This window comes from Syngnathus leptorhynchus, chromosome 21 (genome assembly GCF_054491065.1).
Source record: "Syngnathus leptorhynchus isolate UIUO chromosome 21, UIUO_Slep, whole genome shotgun sequence".
In the NCBI taxonomy this organism is placed as follows: Eukaryota; Metazoa; Chordata; class Actinopteri; order Syngnathiformes; family Syngnathidae; genus Syngnathus; species Syngnathus leptorhynchus.
In genome coordinates, this window is record NC_141215.1 from 4,537,446 (window position 1) to 4,548,023 (window position 10,578).

General features: G+C 44.3%; 2 protein-coding genes across 5 annotated transcripts in view; one reads left to right on the forward strand and one right to left on the reverse strand.

Moving 5' to 3' along the window:
* The window catches only part of il17rel (interleukin 17 receptor E-like), a 46,485-nt gene extending 42,081 nt beyond the window's left edge, over positions 1 to 4,404 (reverse strand). The window contains exons 1-17 of one of the 3 annotated variants that reach the window (XR_015063069.1): positions 4,198 to 4,404; positions 3,632 to 3,659; positions 3,368 to 3,517; positions 3,183 to 3,289; positions 3,004 to 3,118; positions 2,885 to 2,929; positions 2,664 to 2,803; positions 2,526 to 2,597; positions 2,402 to 2,456; positions 2,157 to 2,320; positions 1,727 to 1,771; positions 1,490 to 1,544; positions 629 to 765; positions 504 to 557; positions 375 to 431; positions 196 to 303; positions 80 to 131 (exon numbers count right to left, since the gene is read on the reverse strand). Coding sequence is in view for 2 of the 3 variants with exons in the window: in XM_085901900.1 (XP_085758026.1) it covers positions 80 to 131; positions 196 to 303; positions 371 to 431; positions 504 to 557; positions 629 to 765; positions 1,490 to 1,544; positions 1,727 to 1,771; positions 2,157 to 2,320; positions 2,402 to 2,456; positions 2,526 to 2,597; positions 2,664 to 2,803; positions 2,885 to 2,929; positions 3,004 to 3,118; positions 3,183 to 3,289; positions 3,368 to 3,517; positions 3,632 to 3,659; positions 4,198 to 4,302 (1,493 nt within the window). In the remaining variant the exon portion in view is untranslated. Of the gene's footprint in view, positions 1 to 79; positions 132 to 195; positions 304 to 370; positions 432 to 503; positions 558 to 628; positions 766 to 1,489; positions 1,545 to 1,726; positions 1,772 to 2,156; positions 2,321 to 2,401; positions 2,457 to 2,525; positions 2,598 to 2,663; positions 2,804 to 2,884; positions 2,930 to 3,003; positions 3,119 to 3,182; positions 3,290 to 3,367; positions 3,518 to 3,631; positions 3,660 to 4,197 lie in introns of all 3 variants that reach the window. The other 2 variants (XM_085901901.1, XM_085901900.1) reach the window with 2 other exon arrangements.
* Positions 4,405 to 5,517: 1,113 nt separating this feature from the next.
* On the forward strand, positions 5,518 to 10,409 carry LOC147040249 (protein phosphatase 1H-like). Of its 2 annotated transcripts, none has more exons than XM_085901899.1 (10): positions 5,518 to 6,049; positions 6,934 to 7,123; positions 7,235 to 7,606; positions 7,667 to 7,779; positions 7,842 to 7,926; positions 7,997 to 8,115; positions 8,188 to 8,251; positions 8,314 to 8,421; positions 8,489 to 8,640; positions 8,998 to 10,409. In XM_085901899.1, the coding sequence occupies exons 1-10, from the start codon at positions 5,814 to 5,816 to the stop codon at positions 9,143 to 9,145; spliced, it is 1,587 nt and encodes a 528-aa protein (XP_085758025.1). In that variant the 5' UTR covers positions 5,518 to 5,813; the 3' UTR covers positions 9,146 to 10,409. The 2 variants fall into 2 exon arrangements, with proteins under 2 accessions (XP_085758025.1, XP_085758024.1); XM_085901898.1 differs by having other exon boundaries at positions 5,519 to 6,049; positions 7,202 to 7,606.
* The last annotated feature ends 169 nt before the right edge of the window (positions 10,410 to 10,578 follow it).

A 10,578-nucleotide genomic window follows, 5' to 3' on the forward strand; every position in this document is an offset into this window, starting at 1 on the left:
CAACAAAAAAAAGGACTTAGTGACAGGAAAAAGGTGATTGTGGTGGTGGTGGTGGTGGTGGTGCCCCCCCCCCACTTACTTGTTGTGTTTTCCAACGCACTTCATTTCTGTTTCCTTTTTCCTTCGATCAACTAAGAAGAGAAAATATACTCAGCGGTCAGCACATAAAGTCCGCCAGCGCGGTTTGAACTTTACCTGCGATTGTCAAAAGAAACGCCAAGGCCACCACGCTGATCGTGGCAAGCCCAAAACCAAGTGAGATGACGTCCCAGCGGGCTTGCGTGGCGAGAGTTGACCCCTGACCTGTGAAGAAAAGAAGACAATCACACAAATGGCCATCACGAGGCGGCGGCAAAAAAAGTTTCCTTACTGACTTGCCGGGTGGGGCAGTGAAGGACGGTGGCGGCGTAATTCACATCCGTCCTCTTCACCTGTGCCAACACAAAACATAAGTCAAGTCTGCTCTTGAGCAACCGACGAGTATTTTTATTCGAGCAACTCACACGAACACAAGTCTGGACGTCTGTCAGGTTCAAGCTGACGGATGAAAGCTCCCCCTAAAGAAGACAAATACGGTCGCCACGGTTACTTGCGGACGTGACGGAGCGAGGCGCACTTTGCGACCTACCACTTGCACGGTCACGCCGGTCCCAGTTGCGTGACACACGGTCGAGTCTTGGGAGGGCGTACACGCGTCAATGGAGAAAGTGGCGTTGATGCGTGATGTCAGCGTTGACCCTTGCGGCGTCAAGGTCACGTCCCATACTGCAAATAAAATGTCGCTTAGTTTTTATTTTTAACCACGTTAACGTGCCGCACGAAGCTCCTCGACTCGCTTACTTTGTACTTAAATACCACAAGGTGGCAGCAAAGCATGGTAGGAGACGCAAAGCAATACAACAACTTAGTTCCATATCGTGTCTTGGCACAAGTAGCCCACAAAATGGCGCCAAAACCACAAAACAGTATAGTGCATATTGTATTATTAGAACATTAAATAATTGTTTCAAACACGTAAATAATACATTAATAGTATAAATAACATGCGGAAAGGTTTGTATAAGTATCGAAAATATAAATATTATACGTGTAACATATTGACGAGTACTGGCTAACGAGTTAGCGGGAAGATGCTAAAGCGCGATCGAGCTAACTCAAGAAAATGGATCTCTAAAGGAATGTAAACGAACATTTGGAGCAATACTACACTGTCTTATAGGTTAGACACATGTTATCGTTCATTTTTAGTTTTTTTTTTTTGTTATTTTCACTTACATTGTCAATGGTAGCTGTACCGCTCTAACCGACATAACGTATGTAGGCGAACGTGAAACAGGAAGTGGTATCGCCTGAGAACGTCCTTCAAAATAAAGCGTCTTACCGCAAATCAACAAAATCTAGTTTATTGTAATGTGTACTTGCTTGAAGGGCATTTTTACAAACACCTATTAAATATAAAGAATTTAAAATTATTTTTTAAAAATAGTACCTTGGAGTCTCTTGACAAAAGGACATCTGATCCAAGACTGGTTGCCTGCCGTGAACTAAAAAAATAAAAATATATATATTAAAAACCTTTTATTTTTACATTTCAGATTTTTTGCTGTATTTATACTTATTGTATTTGTTTATTTAATCATTTAGATTTATTGTATTCAAGAATGCCCCCATTACATTTTAGGTCATGTTCAAAATGTCCCCCGCAAAATAAAACTCGAGTTGTTACCTTCATGCACAGTTGAGGGTGAGGGTCCACTTTTGCAAATGTTATCTGAAAAGCAACAATATTTATATTGCTTGTGAGCCAAACAACATTCCATGCACACACACAAAAAAAAGCATTCCAGCAGCTTCATGACGTTTTGTTTTACTTGAGCCACGAATGATTTACGTCAAAATTCCACCTTAAGAATGTTTACAACTTAAATGCCAGCAGACTCGCATGCTTGGGTTAAACACACACGCCAAAAATGACGTAAGCGGGATTTCACAATTGTGCCACTGAATTACATCTAATGATCGAAACTGAGTCATACTAACCACATTGTGACTCAGCTCAATAGTAATAAATAAGCCCTGAGTCATCACTATTTCTAATGAATGAATGACAAAGCATTGATGACTCATCAACTTTTTTTTTTTTTTTTTTTTTTTACCATTTCTCTGCTGATATCACGCCAGACGCTCTTCAGATCAGAACAGCCGTCTTTGTCCTGCCTCTGGCACAACGTCACCCGAGCCGAAAGCCGACAGGCAGGTTCCCATGACAGCGCCTCCTCCAGCCGGTCAAAACGGATCCCGTGCCACATCTCCTCCAAGCCTGCGAGGATTCACGGAAAATATGAGCAATCAAGGTTACAAAATAAAAAAAAAAACTCACATCACCCAACAGAAGACTCACCGTCTTTGAAAGGGCAGACCTGCACTCTGGGGGCGTCGATCACGGCCGGCCAACCCTGCGGATAATCGGAAACGTATCAATCGGCGTTCAACCGCACACGTGGAAACTCCGCCGGAGGTTTAACCTCAATGCACAGGCACGGCAACGGTCTGGAGAAAGACAGAACCACGCTCTTGTCGGGCTCTTCTTTCTTGATCTGGGAGACAGATACGATCAAGGATGAGTTGGAGTTCAAAATTCCGATTCTAGTCCGAGGTCTTACCATAGTGTTGGCGCCGGTGCCGACGCAGATGAAATCCTTCCGGCACAGTCTCACGTGGTAGTCGTGACCCTGGAGGGCCTCGCTGACCCCGACGCGTACTTCCTTTCGATCCAGGTCGACATCGTGCCAGAGCTGACCAGCTGATGTATAGCTAGTTAGTCTCAGGTAGGGGAGGGGCGGAGGGGTCAAACGCAAAAGGTGACATTTTGACAGGTACTCACTGATGCATTCTGGGATGTTTCTTCTCAGATCCTTCCATGAGCAGTCTGGAGTCAGACAGACACACACAAAAAATGAAACAGGTTTCACAGATAAGACTGAAATACTGTGGATCGAGTACCTGGAGCCACGTAAATCCCACTCTGGGTTATCCCACAGTAGTTCGGCAACGTGGTGACGCTCACTCTCACTTTCTGCCGCGGAGAAACATCAATGCAGTCGTTCTCCACCTCCACCTAGCAAGACGAGGCGGATTATTTGAACAAATGGTAACAGTGCTGAGGTTAAAGGTCACCGTACCTCCATCCCTGCCATTTTCCGCCTGGACGCCTTTGAGATGCTGACGCTTCGGCATTTTTGCGGCGTTCCCGGTGTCTCGGAGCAAACGGAAAAGCCCTGGATGGACTCTGGAGGTTGAAAAGATGGCAGCACAAATGTAGATACCAAGTACCGATACCGCTAGTATTTTTAATATCGGGACGTACTGGCAAGGTGTGCAGTGGTTTTGATCCGAAGACGCAAGGAGCATTTCTGGCTCGCTTCGCACATCATGACAGTGGAAAAACTGAGGTTGCGGAAAACGGTGGTCACGTCAAGTCCGTCAATAGGCTTCCGGCAAGGAGGAGGAACAAAATCTGTAAAATAAACAAAAGAAAAACCAATCACTTTTCACCAGGTCACTTCCTCCATCATCACGTCGTTCCTGTTTAACCGGACAGGAGACCACTTTGGATTGTGTCGCTACTCACAAGCTGGCTTGGTCTTGCATTGAAGGCCCTGTGAGGAGAAAAGTCACAAATAAAATTAAAATCCAATTCAAAATGAATATAAAAATAAATACCAAATAATTCACAAATAAAGAAATACATAAATACATACATAAATAAATACATAAGACTATACATAGATAAATGGTCAAAGGAGACCTCTGTAATAAAAAAAATATATGATATATTCTTTTGTTTGTTTTATTTAGGATCTCATTAGCTCTGGCAATGCCAGCACTACTTTTCCTGGGGTCCTAATAATATAATGCTGAATAAATCATTTCATTGACTTTCAGTTTCTATTTAGTGTTACAAAAAAGATTTCAACTCCAGTTTTTATTTAGCTGTATTTTCATGATGTAAAACAAAATCAGGGTGGTGGGCAAGCATTCATGGAAAGTCAATTAAATATTTGTTTAGTCTGAGCTAGCAGAAAAATCTGTCAAAATATACAACTTTAAATGTGGCTAAGCAATTATAAATCTAAAATGAAAACCCCTTTGGATTATTTTGGGGGTGTAAAACAATCAAGAAGGAAGCAGACGTACCTGAGAACAATTGGTGCCGCATGTTTTTATCCTTTCCACTTCCAGGTATGGTCCAGCACCTCCGAACCCAAAATGGCACATCAGTAAAGCAGCCCACAGGATCATCTTTGGACTTGTCTAGTCTTGACTCCCGCTCTTATTTGAGTCATGTGCTCGTGATGTCAGTGTCTTCCACTGGTGGTGTGATGGCGTCAGGGAATTGGTGATAATTGGTGATATCATGGGGGGCGGAGCTTCCTCCCACATTCTAAAAACATGTAAGCTCAGCTGATTGTACTCCAAATTGCCCGTTTGTGTAAGTGTGGTTGGCTTTTTTCATGTGTGCAATGTGATTGGGTGGCTCAAAGTCATCTGAGATGGGCTCCATCACGCCCGTGACCCTCGTGAGGAGAAGCTGTTCAGACAATGGATGAATGGAAATTAGGTGATCAATGTGTATTTACAACAAAAGGGTGTTACACACAAACACACACATACACACAAAATGTTTGACTTGTGCAACAGTAAAACAAAAAGCAATAAATAGCACTGGGAACGTTCTCGGGAAATGCAATAAAAGGAAATACACAAAGTAGAACACAGACCATTTACTGGAAATCACAGGGAATTCATTTCTTCTCCATGGAGATTTTTATCTTCTCTTGATTTATCACTAACATCATTTCCTTTAACTTAGTGTGGATAAATAGCGCCCTCTGCCAGGATGAGAAATGTATTGCAGGATGCCGTTCCAATTACGTCATGACAATAAATCTTTCGTCGGACCTTGAGAATAAATATGTTTTGGTTGCTAGAAAAAAAACTATTATGGGTAGGTTACTGGCTATTTTTTTCATTTGTTTTTGTATTTCCATTTGCAGTATTGCGCAATATGTTCTTTTTCTAGCCTATTTAATAAATTAATGTCGAGTCTGACGACATAGCTTTTTTTGAAATAGTCAGTCATGCTGCACTCAGATGTCGTTTGCATCTCAATGTTGCATCTACGGTTTGGATTTATCCTGCTGTCAGCTTCCGTGGAGTGCTCATCCTCTGCACGCTGCAAAAAATGCCGACCACAACACAAGCCTTGCACGTGACATGAGAAAATGACAATAAAATGTCTGTCTAATCAAACTACAATCAATGCGATAAATTATGATTATGATTGCCGTGACTATTGTGAGTGTTTTTACCGATCCAACTCACCATTTGGATTCGATTTAATCATGTGCATATCTACTTTTGTCCCACGGTTGTGATGTATTTTGAATGAACTAGTCATGACACGTAAACGCGTATTGACATGACGTAAATAAAAGCAGAGGGTGCATTTCTTGCAGCGTGGTTTTACGGAAGCGTCACGTGACCCGATAATTCCGCGTTCCCGACGACCCGGGCTGTTTTCTCCGGCTCTCCATGGAGGCACGCCCGGCTTTGCCTACTAAGCCATCCTAGGCGCTATTCGTCCCCGGTGCGAGCCTCCCCTTCCATCGATGCGGCATTGAACGACCTCGCGTCATCACCATCGAGTTCCGTCGTCGAGTAGCGCGGCCGAACTGGGGGGCAATCCGGGGAAAGGGAGCCGCGGCGCCGCGCACCGGCCGCCCGACACACCACCGCGGCGCACCAGCAACATGCTGACCCGAGTCAAGTCAGCCGTAGCCGGCTTTATGGGTGGAATCATGACCGCTGGTGGTTCTGGAGGAGGTGGAAGCCCCGGTTCGGACCTGCCGCTTAAATTCCCCTATATGAGGCCGGAGTTCCTCGGACTCTCCACGGATGAGATTGAATGCTCTGCGGATCACATCGCCCGGCCCATCCTCATCCTGAAGGAGACCAGGAGATTACCGTGGGCCACCGGATATGCCGAGTAAGTCACCAGCGCACCCCCTAAAACGGGTCTCGGCCTTTGATTTTTTTTTTGGGGGGGGGGGGCATCACAACAATGATCCAGATGGAGCGCATGCGCAAAGTGCGCAGACCTTTAAGCTGCACCTGTTGTGAGCGCCTATGCGTAACCCTTCACCATCATTGCACGTCATTTTACGTGCATGTTGCATTAAACTGAAAAAAAAAAACCAAAAAAAACACGCAATAAAGCCTTAGCAGATAAGGGACACATGATTTAAATTCCACTTCTGCAGGGGGGTATCGATAACCTAAATTCATTCAAACTATATTTGCTCAGAGGGGAAAATGAAAAAAAAGAACCTATTGTATTCTATTCCAAGGCCTCGTCTGCTGATCCGACACGAGTCGAGCAGATGAGTTGAGAGCTGGAGCAAAATTAATAACATGCTTGGGGAAGAACAGCAAGGGAAAATGAATTGGAAGGAGTTCACAATGGCTACTTATATCGGCGAAACAATGTGTTGACCTTATATAATGTCGCATGCATCTGTGAGTCAGCGATGATGCCGAGCGAGCGAGCGAGCGAGCGCCAAACAACCCACAGTCTCCCTTCTAAAAATAGTCATGCTAATTTCTCTCACACACCCTCCAGAGATGTCTGATAAGCAAGCAGGACACACTTTTCATCGCCATCTTGCTCATATAAAAGGATACATATCTGATTTTTTATTGCCCCGAATATAAGACGAGGTTATTTTCATTGAAATAAAACTGAAAAAGGGTGGGGGTCTAGACAAAAAGGCTTTTTTTCAAACTTGAGTCGTCTTATAATCGAGGTCGTCTTATATTCGGGCCGATACGTTATATATATTTGATTATTTTTCAATGTATTCTTTAATCCAGAGTGATTAATGCTGGAAAAAGCGCTTTGAACGAGGACCAGGCATGCTGCGAGGTGGTGGTGGTGAGGAGACGGCCCATGAGCTACTGCCCCCCCTCGACGCCCACTAAGACCCCCACGGCCAAGAGACGTAACTCCCTTCCCAACGGCGAAGGCCCGGGACTTTACTTGGAACACGGCAAGCATGCGGAGGTGCGGCCATTTTGCTTTGTGACTACATTCATTTGAATCTTTAGTGTATAATTCGTACCAGATATTTTTTTTTCTTAGCATGGAGATGGAGAGACTACTTTACCTTTCCAGGACGAGGGTCTCGTGTTCCACTACTGGGCTTTATTCGACGGCCACGCCGGTTCCGGCGCCGCCGTCGTGGCCTCTCGCTTGCTCCAGCACCACATCGCCTGCCAGCTGCAAGCCGTCATGGAGATCCTTCATAACCTGGCTTCCCTGCCGCCGACCATCCTGGGCGAGGAGCCCGACGGCAACCCTTACCTCCAAGGCAACACGCCGGGTCCTCATCAGCGTTCCCTGACGAGGGCGGCGTCGCTACGAGGTGCGGCCGGGGCGCCGGGCTCACCCAGCAACACGCCGCCACCGCCGCGTTTCTTCGCCGAGAAGAAGATCCAGCATGAGAGCTTGGTGATCGGAGCCATGGAGAATGCCTTCAAAGAGATGGTAGGCCTTTGTATCCCGGGGGGGTCTCACTTTTGGACGTTTACTGGAATCCCTTCTCAGGATGCACAAATCGAGAGGGAGAAGCAAGGCTACAACATCACAGGAGGATGCACGGCTCTCACCGTGGTCTACATGCTGGGGAAGCTTTACGTGGGGAACGCGGGCGACAGCAGGTCCGTGTGGGCGTTTCATTTTAATCGAAGCGTTTCCCGTTTAACTTGTCTCCGATCGACAGGGCCATCATTATCAGGAACAACGAGATCGTTCCGATGTCGACGGAATTTACGCCGGAATCCGAAAGACAGAGGCTACAATTCCTGGTACGAATTGGTTTTGCTTTTTTAAAAAAAAAAAAAAAAACGATTTAAATGACACGGTTTTGTCCGTCAGGGTTTCATGCAGCCTCACCTGTTGGGAAACGAGTTCACACACCTGGAGTTCCCGCGAAGGGTCCAGCGGAAGGAAGTCGGGAAACGGATGCTCTACCGGGACTTCACCATGAACGGATGGTCGGCGGAATCGTTACTGGCTGCTACATTGGATGGCCACGAGTCATAAATGTGCTCTTGTCTTTCAAACAGGGCGTACAAGACCATTGAGGATGAAGATCTCAAATTTCCGCTCATCTACGGCGAAGGAAAAAAGGTCAGGTCGGATTGGGACGTCGGATTTCTGACAGAAAAAAAACAACCTGGTTGATTTTCCAGGCTCGGGTGTTAGCGACCATCGGCGTGACGCGCGGCCTCGGCGACCACGACCTTAAAGTTCACGACTCCAACATCTACATCAAGCCCTTCCTGTCCTGCCTTCCCGAAGTGAGCGCTATTGACAAACAAGTCCAAGTTGATTCCGAAACATACTGGGTTATTTTGGCTCACGCAGGTGAAGGTGTACAACCTCACGCAGTACGAGCACGGCGCAGACGACGTCCTGGTGATGGGCACGGACGGCCTCTGGGACGTTTTGTCCAATCAGGAAGTTGCTGAAGCTGTTTCCACCTTCCTTGCCAACTGTGATCCAGATGACCTTCACAGGTAGGGACCAAATCAATACATTTTTTTAAATTAAATATTTATTTTATATATATATTTTTAAATTAAAAATCGAATTCATACTTTAATAATGTAATTAATACTTTTTTAATGTAATTTTTATATATGATTTTTATGTATTTATTAATAAATAGGTAGGCACCAAATCCCTACATTTTTTAAATTAAATAAATTTTTTATATGTATATTTTAAAATGAATAATCTAATTCATACTTTAATAATGTAATGAATAATTTTTAAATGTCATTTTTATATATTATTTTTTTATTTATTCATAATTTAATAAATACTTATTGAAATGATATTTTGATATATAATTTAAAATTTCTCACGGTTAGGTATACGATGGCAGCGCAAGATTTGGTGATGCGAGCACGCGGCGTGCTAAGGGATCGAGGCTGGAGGATCACTAACGAGCGCTTGGGCTCCGGGGACGACATCTCCGTTTTCATCATCCCGCTGATGTACGGCAACCGTCAGCCCTGAGTGCCCCCCCCCCCCCCCACTCTCGATACAACCCCGAATCTTTTTTTGCACATGTTTCTGTTGGAGTGACCAACCCCCCCCCAAAAAAATATCGTGGTGCAAACAGGAGCTCCAAAAAACTGGCTCACCGTTGCCTCTTGATGACGTAAGCGGCATTAGAACCTAAGAGACTGCAGCTACACAATCTGGACGAAAGTTTTGGGACGCAGGTGTCCCTATTGTGTCCATCTAGTTTAGCTTTTTCGGTGCTCATCAAATAACCCGTAAAATACAACCTAAGGTTTTTTGTTTTTTTTTGCCAAAATGTAGCTTTTGAGAATCTACTTCAACAGATCGAGAAAAAAAAACAACAACTTCCTGGCATCACTTGCATGGATGCAAATTGAAAAATTCATTCCATTTAAATCAACGGCGGGTTTTAAGCATCAACAGTTCCCGCTTGGTCGGACATGAAAGGACTTAATTGCACTTTAATTGGACTGACGTCACTTCAAAAGATGAGCTGTTTCCGTGCATGCGTCGACTCGACTGAATTTGTATTCTCGTAACTTGTCGTACGGCTAAATTGAGCGTCATTTAGTTTGAGTTGTGCTGACGCCGTTCATTTTCAAATATTTTGGGGGGGTTAAAGGAGAAATGGCGGCATGATGCTAGAAATGATGTGCAGAGGGAAGAATGTGGAATTTTTTGGGGGTGTCATTTTTTTTTTTTTTTTCTCCCTCATGTACATTCCACGAGAAATAGAATTCCATAGAATTCTTATTATGCGTTTTGTGGTCATCGAGAAGATGTCTTGAAAGTTTTGGATCCTTTGACGTGATGGCGTCGGGGCTCGCGTTGAATGTTCATCCTCGCTCGACTTCATTTCTGTCCATTAGATGAATGTAATTTTTTTTTTTCTCGCCCCCATTGTGCCACCCAACTTCTGCACATCAACTCAGGTTCAATGTTGGGTCGATAGAGACATCCTCGAGGTTGGCGTCTTCATGTCGGGTTTGCTTCCCTCTCCGAAGTTGCTGTACTTGTAAAATGAAATAGCTGTGCTTATTATTATTATTATTTTTTCTCTTGGGGATTCTAACTTCTTAGCAAAAACAGCCACGGGTGGAAATTGAAGTGGCCTCGTGACTTTCCTGCTTTGTGAATGTCAACTGTACCTTTTGTATAAGGTTCCTCCAGAAGTCCCAAAAAAAAAAAAAACATTTTAATGTTTACTTAATTGTGCAACACTGTTGCAGAAGGTGGGATGAATAAATAATTATTAAATGTGTGTCTGATTTATATTTTGTTTTACTTGGGGGGGGGGGGGGGGGCAACAAAAAGTCACATTAAGACAGAAGACATGATTTTTTTTCTATGGGTTGTTTTCATTGGGTTAGTCCAACTATTACTAAATTGCTTTTTTTTGCCATTGCAAGTCAGGTGGACAGGTA

Coding starts and splice junctions, on each gene's coding strand:
- LOC147040249 (XM_085901898.1), top strand. CDS start 5,814: ATGCTGACCCGAGTCAAGTCAGCCGTAGCCGGCTTTATGGGTGGAATC. Junction 8,116..8,187: donor GACTTCACCATGAACGGATG/GTCGGCGGAATC, acceptor TCTTTCAAACAG/GGCGTACAAGACCATTGAGG. Junction 8,641..8,997: donor GATCCAGATGACCTTCACAG/GTAGGGACCAAA, acceptor TCTCACGGTTAG/GTATACGATGGCAGCGCAAG.